Source organism: Natator depressus, chromosome 11, assembly GCF_965152275.1.
Source record: "Natator depressus isolate rNatDep1 chromosome 11, rNatDep2.hap1, whole genome shotgun sequence".
Classification (NCBI taxonomy): Eukaryota; Metazoa; Chordata; order Testudines; family Cheloniidae; genus Natator; species Natator depressus.
Genome location: NC_134244.1, coordinates 76,597,102 through 76,611,229, shown reverse-complemented (window position 1 = coordinate 76,611,229; position 14,128 = coordinate 76,597,102). Strand labels below are relative to the sequence as shown.

Below are 14,128 nucleotides of genomic sequence, written 5' to 3'. Positions count from 1 at the left end.
GATATAGCACATGTGGAGTGTCAACTGCTGCTGGATCCCACTGAGAACCTTGCTGTTTGTGCACCCTTATAGGAACGTAGGGCCTGCCAGACTGGCTCAGACCTGTACCCCATCTACCCCAGCATCTTGGTTCTGACGGTGGCTGGTGCAGATGCTCCAGCAGAAGCTGCAAGAATCTCCGTAGTGGACAATGATGTGATAATCTGCCTGCATGGGAACTTTCTTCTGAAACCCAGTGAGTGGTTGGCATTTGCCGTAAAGACTGAGGGTTTCAACCCCATTTAATAAACCTCCAATATCCTTTAATAAATCTCTTGACTCATGTAACTGGATGGTCTTGATATTAGGATTAATGGCTCCTCTCCCGAGTTTGCTTTCTACTCCAAACCCCAGTGAAATTCTTTTGCTGAAGGACCCTAGCTACAACCTTAGCTCTGTTTAGACATTGTCACGAATAGCTACAGCGTGCATTGAGATCCCTGCATGGGAGATGCTAGAGAAGAGCAAAGTGTTGTGCTCCTGTGAAAAGTCCCTTGGATCTTAATAGCCATTCAGGGCCCCACGTGGCAACAAGGGAGGAGGGGCACACGTAACCCGGGCCATAAAATCATAACACTCACTGAGGTTCATCTGAGGACAAAGTCTCAGAAGAACCTACTATGAGAAGCCGTTCTGGAACCAAAGCTCTGTGGGTCATATTTTTACCATTGCATGATAAAACTGGTGAAGTCCAGGGACTTCTCCAGACTCACAACATCCACTCCCAGAGATGGGGGAGAGAGGAAGGTTTATGACAGCGCTGAACCAAAAATTACTCATCTGAGAAAAAACAGGTATGAAGGGAGCAAAGACAGGGATGTTGGGAAGTTGGCATCCTTTGGGTGCCTTAGCTGTGAGTTCCCAACCTTCGTAATGTTTGTTTCTTTTAACTGCAATCTGAAGTCTGAATTTTCTGCCTCTCTAGTGAGTGCTATTTTGATAACTGCGATGTAATAACACAGTGGTATGAATTCTCAGCCTTAACTCCAGCTTAGTTTTTGTCTGTGAATTCTTACTAGTGTTTAATCCTTTCCTTTTATCTAATGGCGCATCAGTCTCTCTCTCTCCAGTTGCTTGCACGATTCCTTCAGCTTTGATTTTATTGCCTGCCGTGGCAAGATCCACTCACTGCAGTGTTCTTGGTTAGTTCCAAAATGAGATGTGCTGAGCTGGGTTCTGTGAACTAAGCTGTTTCTTGCTCTCCATAAAGAGTAATGTCAGCCAAATGTAGTCTTTATTTGGAAAAGCACAAGTAAAAATGGGCCTTCCGCGGTGCAGGACGAGCTCTTGGAAAGACACCGATGTTTTATTTCACCAGCCCTGGTAGCCACGGACAGCAGATGTTTTGGCGCATGCGGCTGTTAGTAGCTGCCCTTCTCGATGCAAATAATGGGCCTTCTCCTGCCATTATTGCTGGTTCTACAAGTCCCAATCCTGATTTAGGCCACAGTCCAGCAAAGCACTTAAGTGTGTGGGTGACTAAGTAGAACTTGCATGCATAAAGTTAAGTACAGGCTTTGGTATGTTGCTAGAGCAAGGCCTTCCTCTGCCAGACGGAATTAGGGCCATGGAGCATGAAGAGTTGGCACTACTCCTGAAAGCCTGTCTCCAGTGAGTCCAGCAAGACAGGTGTGAGCTGGGAATCGGCTAAAGGTTTACAGCAAGGTTGGATCTATCACTGGCCAACAATGGGCCTGCATTGGTTGTTTAGATACATCTATAATGCCCCTTCACCACTTCTGCACAGCCTCAGAGGCCACTATATATTTCAGGGCCAGATTTGAAATCCCATATGACCCATCCTACTTTAAAAGTGACCTGCAAAAAACCCACTCTACCACCAGCAATACATCTCCCCCTCCCACCCCCGGGCTTGTCCCCTCTTTTGGTCTGTTTTGATGTATAAAGAGGGGTTTATTGGTTTTCTACATTCCCAAGGTCTGGCCCTTCCCTAGTGTTGCTGGGAAACCTGCTGGATGTTTCAGACCCTGGCTCTCATGAGCTCCTTAATTGATGGGGTGTTTAATCTTTGACAAAGATTCCTTTATCCAAAATGTTCATTCATCACTAGAGTTAAATTGTGTGTTAAAAACAAAAAAGAAAGCATTTAAACAGTTTGACTAAAAAGCCTTTCCCCTCTCAACTGCTCTCCTCTTGGCTTGTGTGATATCACTGTCTGAAGCATTCTTTAGTCACTGTCTTTCACTTTTTTGCAAAGGAAAGCTACAAGGTGGTCTCATGAGCAGTGGTTTGCACACCTCTGCAGACGTGGTTGCTTTGCAGTCAGAAATGAAACTGTTCTCGTAACAGCTCTGTAATGCAGCCACAGGCCGCCCCCGCTAGACTTGCACAAGCTGTACGCTGACACAAAGGAAGGCACTGTTAGTGTCAGCTGTCCAGTCCAGTATACGGAACAAGCGTCAACCACATTGTGAGGTTTAATTATAGCCTGTGTTTAATATTAACTAGTGCTGGGGCACTGCAACCTGCTTCTCCAAACTTTATTACAGCTCAGACCTAACTGGCTCCTTCCAGCAGGACTAAACCCACTGAGGCATTTTGAAACCCTCCCAGTACCAGAATCTCTGAAAGAGCAGAATCAGAAGCTCATTTTGGCATATCCCTCTGACATGTTCCCTAGGACAGTATATTCCCTTAGTTACTAGGCAGTGGAAAGCAACTGGTTTTTCCTCTCTCTTTCTCACCTTATTTAAAGGAAAGTAAATCTCCCCAGCGATGATGCAGTAAATGGACCTAGACGAGTCTGGGAACTTTAACAAAAGCCGCCACGTAAGCAAAATATAACCCTCTCCCTTTAAGAGCTTTCAGATCCCTACACCACAGGGAAAAGTGGCAGAAACTCCATGAAGTCCACTAGGGCTGTGGTTCGTAACCAGGGGTACGTGGTGTTGAAATGGATCTTTTAACGACCCACAGCTGGGCAGGTGTTTACCGATACCAGTGCGAATTCGGAAACCAATATGCTTAATGCACAGTCATTTATTTGAGAGAGAATCACACAAGCAGTTAAGGTTACATGGTATACATTCTTTTCCATAAGCCTCAGTTCCCCAAGCATAAACCCTCAGTAACTATATTGGCCTTACTGAAACCTAACAGTATCCTGATTGGCCAACAAAGCAGGTATAACTACCAGCTCTAGATGGAGACTTCTTTTCTTCTCTTCTTTCCCCTCTCAGGCACTTGGTCTGTCCCTCGAAGCAGGGCCTTGGTTACCCTGACGACTTCTGGTTCTAAGGTCTTGAAAAGGTCCCTCAAGGCGGGGTTTTGGTTACCCCGATGACTTCTGTCTCACAGTCTCGAACCTCTTCGTATATTAATTGGGGACTTAATCTGACTCATTTACTTTGCTTAGCACTTATATATCTTTTTGTTCTCAAAGGAGCCACATGTTCCAGAATTGTGCCTCATAGGTGTTATATTACTGGTTTACTTCATAATTTTGGAAGGGATTGCAAAGCAGACACACAGACCAAAGCTCAGCCATAGTTTACTCTCTCATAAATCATTCACTTAAGCTCTTAGAATGACCCTTTTTGGATAACCTCACACTGACCCATGTCAGCCATGTCACCAGGCTCACTGATCGCATGATCTTACGTGTTCTTTACTTTGTGAGCGGGTTCGCTGCTGAAATATTCCCGAATTCGGGGTTAAAACACACATGCCCATTGAGCCGTTGTTAACCACTCCAGTGCAGTTTCAGCATTTCCAGTAGTATTCCACTCCATTTATCAAATGCTAAGAGTCCTGCTCCCAGAATCCTCTAGCCACATCGAACTTATGCTTGCCACATTCATATATATCAGTCACAGCAATTCATAATAATTTGGCACAGTCTCAACATGTGTGCCCATGGGGGTATGCAGAGGTCTCCCAGGGGTACCTCAACTCAGCTAGATATTTGCCTAGTTTTACAACAGGCTACAGAAAAAGCACTAACTAAACGAAAAGGTCATACAATGACTTGTTTATACTGTTCTGTATACTATACACTGAAATGTAAGTAAAATATTTATGTTCCAATGGATTTATTTTATAATTACATGAGAAAGGAAGCCACTGGTCAGTAACAGTGTGCTGTGACACTTTTGTATTGTTATGTCTGATTTTGTAAGCAAGCAGTTTTAAAATGAGGTGAAACTTGGGGGTACACAAGACAAAGCAGACTCCCGAAAGGGGCACAGTCGTCTGGAAAGGCTGAGAGCCACTACATGCAGCAGATGCTCTGACCTACAGTGATGGGCAGCAGTGTAAAACTCAGATAGATGGATATTTAGTTACCTAGACAGCTTTCATTGCTCCTTCCTTCTTCTTCTGCCCCTTTAAGGCTCTCTGGCTGGGACACTTGGTCACTGTCCCATTCCCGGGAGCAGTCTCTTTCCCTGAGCTGGATCAGCTCCTGCAAGTGCTATGGGGAGAAAGAGCCTGTGTCAGTAACAGCAGCAGCTCTGGGACTTGGTAAGGAGGGGGCTTGTGCAGTCACTTCCTTTCCCTCTCTCAATTACCTGGGGTCTGTGGCTCGGGTGAATATCTGCAGAGCCCCTGGGGCTTCTCTAGGGGCTAGATCAGGCCAGAAGACGGTGAGTGTTGCAGCCCGAGCTGGTATGGGCGACACAGGAAGGGGATGGAGTAGCTGATGGTGGCTGTAGCTCTGCACTGGGAGAAGGGGAGGGGAGGCAGGAAGTGGATGATAAGGAACAGAAGGGTCAGGGACTGGACAGCTCCTGGGTGTAATTTCCAGGCTGCAGCACAGCCACAGCGGAGACAATAACCTGCTCTCCCAGGGGAAGGGAAGACACAGGAATACGAGGGACGGAAAGGGGCAGGCGTGAATGTCCAGGTGCTCATCTTGCCCTGATAGGCTGCAAAATAGCGTCCACGTTTCACTCCCCATTGCCCTCCTCTGATGAAGATGGGAAATGGCCACAGGGGAGACGCTCAGGTAGGGGATTTCTGGGGACTGGGTGTGTCCTGCAGAGGGGAGGGGATGTAAATACACTGTGGGGCTGAAGCTGTCTGTTCAGGAGCTGTCTGGGAGGAGAGACTTGCCAAGTCACTCACTTGGTGGGACAGCCACATGCTGGTCCCACCCATCACTCCTCCCTGCTCAAATGCCATTCAGACAGTGGTGACCAAGGCCATCCTGAAACTCCTGCTTTCCGCTTCTAGGGGTACTAAGCAAGCAGCCGAGCCCCACTTCTACCCTGGCCCCACTCTGCCTCTCCTGACAGCATGGCAGGGCAAGCATTAGGAAGGTTAGTCAGACTGTGGGGAGAAGGCCGCCAGCACCCCTGCACATTCACACTGAGCCTCAGCAGCAGCTCATCCCATTCTAGGAGGGGGTTGCCACGGCTGGGGGGTTACAGAAAAGAGGGGGCCTGGTGGGTGGGATACAACCTATGAGCTGAACAAATTGGGAGAGGGGTCATGGCGGTACAGGGAGAGTACCCCAAGGACAGGGACAGGTGAGGTGTTAAGAGAAAGGAGGAAAACGGAGATGGAAGAGACTGGCACGGAGAGAGAAAACAGATGGTGAAATAGAAGGAGATGGAGGAATGGGACTGGGAGGCAAGGCTCCCAGCAACTGTCCTGCAGCTTTCTGTCTGTAAAAATGAGTTGATACTGACCTCAGCTCCTGGGCAGGACGGTGCTGGAGAGAGAAGCTGAATCCGAATGGGTTTTCCTTGCTCATGCACCTGAACAATATGCCTGGAGGAGCTGTGGGACCCGGAGCAGCTCTGGGCGTGGCTTATTGGAACCTGACCTTTTAGGATCAGACACCTCGGGTGGGGAAATCCACAAAACTGAAGAATCTAATGCCCTGAAATGCCTGAGGCTTCTAGCCTGGGATTTAGCACCGCTGTGACTGACAGGGACTTCTGGGAATTGTTTCCCACCCCCAGATGTATATAATAGTCTGTGTAATCCCAAGAAGTGAGAGCGCGAACCTCTCAGCCCTGCTGAGGCCCAAGCCTGGGCCCTTCAACTCCTGCAAGAAGTGAGGCAGAGAAAGGGAAACAGAGGGAGCTCAGGACAAAGACAGATCTGTTCCTCTAGTGGTTAGCTGCAGCTTCCCAGTACTGGCAGCATTTACAGCTATAACAGGGAGAGGGCAGCAGATCTCTGAAGCCTGTGAAATATGGGAGAATGGAGAGGAAGTGCTGGCCTGGGGCTTCTCAGGATCAGTAGTGGGATTGTTTCAAGGGCAAAAGGTATTGAGCGGGAGATGCTTCTTTTTTCAGGTACCAGTGACCATAAAGGAAGTGGAGGACTTGTGGCACCTTAGAGACTAACCAATTCATTTGAGCATAAGCTTTCGTGGGCTACAGCTCACTTCATCGGATGTGACAGTCTATTGCACCAAAGGGCAGTAGGTGCTTTTGGACTCTCATCAGAGGGTCTTCTACAGGGATGTCATGCAGGAGAATTACAAGACTCTGATCTCCCTGGGTAAGGGCTTGTTCTCCTTCACTTATGAGAAGGCTGCACTCTCTATGAAGGACATAGGTCAGTTTCTGGACAGGGATCTTCCCAAGTCCCTTAGAATTCTGGGCAATCAGCACAAAACTGTGCGAGAGAGAGAATGCCACAGTCCCACCTCTTCCTAGGGAAAAGAAGTTGCAGAAACACAATGGCAGTGCTAATTTCCCCAGAGCCAGAGCTTGCACTGAGGGAGGAGATATTATATTTATTTGTCCAGGGTCATTTATGTACATGTAATCACTGTATTTCTCCACTTCATCCTCTGAGTGTGTTCTGGACACTCTGAAGGTTTAGTAATGGGCAAGTGGCTTAATGTTTGCAGCTCAGCTGAATCACTGAGTCCTGCAACGGGTGGAGACTCAGTCTGAATCTCTCTCGGTCACATCTCACACCAGAACACTGCCTTTCCCAAAGAGGCTCAGCAAACTCTTTCCCATCCATTTTGATAATACAAGCACCAGTAAAGAAAGACACTGGGTTTAAAATCACAGAACACTTTTTGTAACCAACCTGGATCTCCCATTTTGCTTTCCGTGACCAGGATTTCTGACACCTAAACCTGGCAGGATCTCCTGCACAGAACAAGGGGAAAAGCCATGGGTCCCTGGAATCAGAAGAAAGTAAGATACCAGTGACACCTGTACAGGTGAGGAGGAAAATTAAGTCAGAAACCATTACTAAGTGAAAAAAAGAGCTGAAGTCCCAACCAAGCCATTGTGAGCTCTCACGTTTGTGTTTCATCAAATTCAATACTATAAACAGCTGTTCTCTCACGTCCCTCATAGATCTCCCAGAGGTCTTTCTAGAAGCCAGTAAGCCCTCCCTTCACTCGGCCTTTGTAGAGCTGAGGATATGGGATGTTGGCACTGCAATGCTCTCTCCTCTGGAGAAGGGATTTAAAAGAAACTGGCTCCTGAATTTCAATCTGAATTAAAACAGACAAAAATCATGATGAACCCTCTGCAATTTCCTTTCTCCTTCACACAGAGAATGAGTGGTGTCTGAGTTTTTGTTTTTTCCAGCAGATGTTTGGATCGTGAATGAGAGTGCAGAGAACCTTCAGCAGAAAGGACTTGAGCAAGGGGAACCAGATGGAACAATTTCAGGGAGATCCGAAGAGAATGTTTTCCAGAATCCTGCTCAAGAAAGAGCCCATGAGAGTTGTAACTGCCCAGAAAGACAGTGGGTAAACTCTCCAAAAGAGAGAGAATCATAGACAAGGTTAGACAAACACCTAGGTCTAGGTGAAAATCCACTCACTGTGGATGAGACCTCACAAACATCAAAGGCACCACTGTCCATCAGAGAGCTGTCGCCACAGGCAGTCAATGAACACTAAGTGTTGTGAGAAAAGGTACAGTAGGAGCTCAGGCCTCAATGGCTGCCAAAGAGCCCCGATGGGAAAGAAATCCTATCCATGTGCAGACTGTGAGAAGGTCTTCAGCTGGAGCTCAGCCCTGATCACCCACCACAGAACCCACACGGGTGAGAGGCCCTACAAGTGCCCTGCCTGTGGGAGAGGCTTCAGCCAGAGCTCCAACCTTGTCAGACACCACCGCACCCACACCGGGGAGCAGCCCTACGAGTGCGGTGAGTGCGGGAAGAGCTTTGGCCTCAACTCCCACTTCCTCAAGCATCAGTGCACCCACGCCAAGCCCTACCCTTGTGGGGTCTGCCAGAGAGGCTTCTACGGCTCCTTGGCCTTGGGCAGGCACCAGAGAGCCCACGCACAGGAGCAGTGCTACACCTGTACAGACTGTGGGAAGAGATTTCGGGTGCGCTCGGCACTAGCCCAGCACCGCAGGACGCACACAGGTGAGAGGCCTTTCCAGTGCTCCAACTGCGGGAAGGGCTTCAGCCAGAGCTCCAACCTGCTCACACATCAGCGCGTCCACACTGGGGAGCGGCCCTTCCACTGCACTGAGTGTGGGAAACGCTTTGCTGTCAGCTCCCACCTCAGCACTCACCAGGGGAACCATCGCGCGGAGCGGCCCTGCCAGTGCACTGCCTGCGGAAAAGGCTTCGCCAAACCTGCCAAGCTACTTGCCCACCAGAGACGCCACACGGGGGAGCGGCCCTTCCAGTGCCCCGAGTGCAGAAAGTGCTTCAGTGACAGCTCCCTCCGGATGAAACACCAGCGTATCCACACTGGGGAGCGGCCCTTCCAGTGCCCCGAGTGCGGGAAGAGCTTCAACCGGAACCTGACCCTACTCAGACACCGGAGAGTGCACACCGGGGAGAGGCCCTATATCTGCCCTGCCTGCGGGAAGGGCTTCAGCCAGAGCTCCCACCTCATCACTCACCAGAGAGTGCACACAGGGGAGCGGCCCTACAAATGCCCCACCTGCGGGAAGGCCTTCAGCCAGAACTCCAACCTGATCCGGCACCAGAGGAACCACAAGCACCAGGGCACACTGTAACCAGCTCATCAGCACTTGCCTCACACAAGCAAAACCTGCACAGGCACACTTTGTGGCAAAAGCTTCAAACAGAGCTCAGACCTTACAAGGAAACAGGGAAGCCACATGGGGAAGGAAGCGACGGCTGTCAAACAAATCAAGTCCTACCATTTGAATAGTGCCGAGGAAGTGCTGAAAGCAGGAAGCGGTGCACTGTAGGGAAGTGATTGCTTGGTGATATTTTTGGATGGAGTAGAAGGAGAAACAATGTGACAAAAAGAGGGGGATAAATCTGATAAATCTACAGGCATTTGAAAGGGATACATACCAAGGGCAAGGAGAACTTATTTAGGGTTGCACAACAGATGCAGCTAACAGCAGCCGGATGAAATTAAAAGGGGAAGCATTTTTTAAAAAAGTTCTTGACAGGACTATGTATTATTGAGCAGTTGGATATTATCCCCAGAAAGCAATGGTAGCTTCCTCATTTGGGACTTTTTGAAATGTGTTTTTCAGGTTAATATACTAGAGGGAGACAGGGAGATGGATTAGATGAATTCATGAGTCCTTTCTACCTCTCATGTCTCTGATTCTCTCAAAGGAGGGAACAAAGGCAAAGTTGCTAAAAACTATAGTGGTAAAGGAAGGTGAATTTGTTTTAATCTCAAGTCTATTGAATGATCCAACCTATCCTTAAAATATGTAATTTACTGATACTGGATACATGATTCCTGCCATCCTTCTCTCCAGAACAATAGGGTGAGCCATCTTGTTTAGACAGTTTTACTAACCTATTTAATGCTGGTATTTTTATTGTAAAGCTAAGTGATATCAGAGACCAGAACAGAATGCAAATAAGTTTCTCTACCTCTCTAAGAGGAGTAAGAATTTAAGGCTTCCCAATTTTAAGCCCAGATATGCAAATTAGACAGAACTTGTTGCAGAAAGGAAGGTATCTGAGGACTAAAGCCACAGACATTACAGTCCTTACCTTGCCGAGAGGAGCATTATCTATCAACAAAATCATACGTTAACTGGAAAGGAGAAATACTTGGACAAAATTACAGCAAAAATATGTGGATTGTGAGTGGTATAAAAAGGACTTTCCATACAAATTGCAGAGATTGAAAAAGAAACATTAACATAGGAGCAGTTTGGTTCACTGATACTGTTTTGTAATTCTCTCCAGTTAGTTCTGTCTTTTCAAACGTTTCCACTACTTTCTGCACTGTGATTTTACTATCTGAATTGTCGCTGTACATCTTAGCTCTTCCCCCGACTCCTCAAAGACAGACCAAGTATTTTTAGGACTAAGAACCCTCCCCTTTTACTAAAGCAGCCTAGACATGAAATTATCAGCACCCGTAGAGGGTTTCTTATTTATGCACATTAATATCCGATGAAGTGAGCTGTAGCTCACGAAAGCTTATGCTCAAATAAATTTGTTAGTCTCTAAGGGACCACAAGTCCTCCTTTTCTTTTGGTCTTGTATCGGTATCCTGATAGCATACTTACAAAAATGCATTGTTTTGTTCACCGTTAATGGTATGTGCACTCAGGAGAGAGCCAAAGGAAAGCTATGAATTTGTATGTTGACAGCAACAAAATGAATCTGGAAGGGATTAAATCCATACATCTGTTGGTCCCTCATTCTCCTAGGCTGGTATTTGCTGTTTGCTCCAATTTAAGTGTTCATTCCAGCAGCACAGTGTCCCCCACTGTAAAGAGCCACTGAGACTGCTAGAGATGTATGTCACTGGGCTTTCAGTTTGTAAACCATTCCAATCTCAGGCATGTTACTAGAATGTTTTAAGGCAGTGGTTCCCAAACTTTAACAGCCTGCGAACCCCTTTCACTAAATTGTGAAATCTTGTGAACCCCCTCCTAAAAATGAATATTTCCAGGGATTTAAGTTAAAATTTCCTCTGCACTCCATGGGGCTTCTGCTGCTGGACCCTGTTGACCGCCCCGGTCAACTGAGCTCCACTGAGCTCGGGCTGCAGGTCCTGCTGACCGCCGGGGCTTGGGGTGCCAGCCCCAACTGCTCAGCCCCGCTCTCCCTGGGGCTTGGGCTGCCAGCCCTGCGTGGAGCACTGGGGTTCGGGTGGCTGGCTCCCCTGCTGACTGGGTCAGGGCTCGGGCTGCCAGCCCCAACTGCCTGGCCCTGCTCTCCCTGGGGCTCGGGCTGCCAGCCCTGCAACTGGGTCCCACCTTCTGCCTCTAATGCCCAAGGTCCTCTGGCCGCCATTAGTGAAATTTTTCTGGCGAACCCCCTGTAATGTTCTGCGAACCCTAGTTTGGGAACCACTGTTTTAAGGGAAACAAGGTCTTTTATTAATATTATTTAGCCAAGTTCCTTTACAATGAAACACAAACCACAATTTTTTTAGTGCCTGATGAGTGAATTAGAGGAGCATTGTGATGAATGAGACTGACCAAGCATGTGACACTTTGGACATCTGAATCCTACTTTGGTGGGAAACTACTCTACTGTAAATAACCCCATTACTATTTTCTCAGCAAATGGCTAAGATAAGGGGCTAGGATAAGGGCCATGTGTCAGGGCTGACCCAATCTCTTCTAAACACACAAATGATTACAGAAAGCAGGTGAATCTGTTCCATGGGGAAGGTGGCACTTCATCAAAAAAGCTTTCCCAGCTCCAACAGGGAAAACATTACCCTCCTAAAAAAAACCCCCAAATCATTGCACCATTGGATGGATCTTGAAATTCATGAGTAATTAGAATCAGGTACTATAAGTTACTTCAGTATGGAAAGTTACTTTCATTTTTGAGAGGGAGGTGACACAAAAACAATTTTTTCTGCTTCCTTTCTGTGCATTAGGCTGAAAAATACAGGGATTGGCATTATTTCCGTTAATCACATTTTTGAACTTGCTCTCTCCTAAGAGTTATATTTCAATCTACATGATTTGCCCAGCCTTACTTACATTAGTGTAACATTCAGGGCATAATAGAGCATACTTTCATTTTTCCACTCTGAAATACTCCTTGAACTTGTTTTTTTAATTTACAATTTCTGGGTCGATCCTGCATCCTGGGCTTCCGGTCACTGGGAGAAGACAGCTGACAGAGCAGGAAACTGAAAAAGCAAAAGGGGAAGATTAAAAAAGAAAAGGGGGGGAGGGGTGGAGATGTAAAATGGAAATAAATAAGCACAAAGGAGCAACATGGTGGGAAGAAGATAGCCCTTAAGAAGTTTCTTTTGTCATCATCTTTGAATTCTGAATGGAAGTACACTACGTTGCAAGAAAGAACACAGCGTGCCAATGACTTCTACATTTTGTAAGGGGAATATCACAACTAGCAGAGAAATATTATATAGCTAGCTAAAACAATTTAAAAGTTTTAAAGGAAGCTAAACTACTAGTGATTTCCATTTTACTTTGGGCAGCAAATAGTTTAGGGTAAAATCAGAAATGTCAGGATGGACAAATAGAGAGCCATATATAGTGGTTATTTTAATAGGCATATTGAAGTACAAAAAGATAAACTCTACTTGTATGGCACTGCTCCATCACACGACTGCAGATATATCCCAGTGAGTCTGGTCCCTCTCAAAGAACATTACAGTTCACAATAGAATGAATCTAAAGTCTGTAGCAAAAGTTTGCATTATAAGTTACGATGACAATAAACTCTGACTTATATCAGAACTTCTATTTGTCTGTTTGAATACTGCAAGTGTACAACTCAGCTATATAAAAATATCAGGTCTGCGAAAGACTTTTTGTACCTCAGGTCATCCACTGTACAGTAAATTCTGAAGACAAGTCAAAGGATTCTTTCATCAGTTTTGTTAACTGTGAACGTGCTGTTAAATTGAATTCAATTCCCCCACAGCGTAATTCATCTGACTCAATTCTTTGATATATTTACAATGCATAAGTTTTCATTCCAACTGCAACAGTACATTTTTGGCCTAAAAACATGGAGTTGTGAGTATGCAACAGAGAACCAAAGACACATGCCTTTCTAAATATATCCTTAAAGTGCAAAATGTGTGTTTCCACACAACGGCATGAAAATATAGTTAGTCTGAGAAAGTCAATGCACTCAATATAGAAAATAGGAACATGCATTTAAACATGCTCAAAGTATGGAAACTATTTCTTCCTTTTTTTCCTGGCATAAGTGACTTTTTGTGTAATAATAAGTGATAAGTAAACATTTAAAGTAGGTTCTATAAGAGTGTTGCTAAAATGATTTAAAGCTTACAGGAACTTAGGACGAAGCCCTGATTTAAGAAGAGCTATGCTGTCATAAAGGCACCACATTTTCCCCTGCTGTTTTTGTTTACTTTAAAAATATGTTTAGCGCTCCTCAGAATCTGTAGAGTGTCATCTCAGTTCTGTTAAAGATGATCTCTCGGCCATATTTAACATGAAATCCCATAATGACCGCAGTCAAATCAAGTTATTTCCAAGTTTTCCCAATGTAATAGGTTCAGTAACCAAAGACAGCAATACGTTAATAGTATACTTGATTTGGCCAAACAACGTCAGAGATTAGAATCTCTCTCCACCAACAAATTTTCTGTTCTGAAAAGCTTAAATTAAAAAAAAAATTTTTACTCTTTCAGCTTTGATACAAAATGATGTTCTGGAAGTTCAAAATTGTTCAAAGTAAACTGAATTACAGATTCACCCCACTTGCCTTATTTATTTTCTGAAATGAAAAAAGGCTGATCTCCAACATCACACAGTAAGACCTGCCACTCTTCAAACCTATCTCACTCAGGGCACCAAGCCGTGCTCGGATGCTGAACAGAACTTTCCTTTCCCTTGGGAAAGTAAGAAAAAAAGGCTCAGACACTATTTTCTAGATATTTACAGTGCTTTAGAAAAAAATTGCACTTCACAGGTTAAAATTCCATTAATCTTTCCCTACCCAATTTCTGGTACCAGCGTAAGCAAAAAGTTGGACTCCAATTTGGGCAGGAATGTCACTTTCTTTAATCTTCACCCAAGGGATCTCAATTTACATCTTGCAGCCAAAGACTCACCCCCCCCCCCTTTTTTTTTAAACAATCCCTATAAAATTGAACATTTTGGCTGAATGGTAATCCTTACGACTCTAGCTTAGAAGAGGCATCCTACCTATTTAAAACAAAATAGCGAAGGATGAACTCTGTGAAACTCTATTGTAACCGTGTAACATT

At 45.7% G+C, this 14,128-nt stretch overlaps 2 protein-coding genes across 4 annotated transcripts in view; one reads left to right on the top strand and one right to left on the bottom strand.

Moving 5' to 3' along the window:
• The window catches only part of LOC141996309 (uncharacterized), a 28,789-nt gene that overhangs the window by 11,991 nt on the left and 2,670 nt on the right, over positions 1-14,128 (bottom strand). The window lies entirely within an intron of this gene.
• LOC141996253 (uncharacterized) lies at positions 4,718-12,594 on the top strand. Of its 3 annotated transcripts, XM_074968222.1 has the most exons (4): positions 4,718-5,005; positions 6,306-6,513; positions 7,088-7,192; positions 7,572-12,594. In XM_074968222.1, the coding sequence occupies exon 4, from the start codon at positions 7,812-7,814 to the stop codon at positions 8,964-8,966; it is 1,155 nt and encodes a 384-aa protein (XP_074824323.1). In that variant the 5' UTR covers positions 4,718-5,005; positions 6,306-6,513; positions 7,088-7,192; positions 7,572-7,811; the 3' UTR covers positions 8,967-12,594. The 3 variants fall into 3 exon arrangements, with proteins under 3 accessions (XP_074824323.1, XP_074824324.1, XP_074824325.1); XM_074968223.1 differs by lacking the exon at positions 6,306-6,513; XM_074968224.1 differs by lacking the exons at positions 6,306-6,513; positions 7,088-7,192.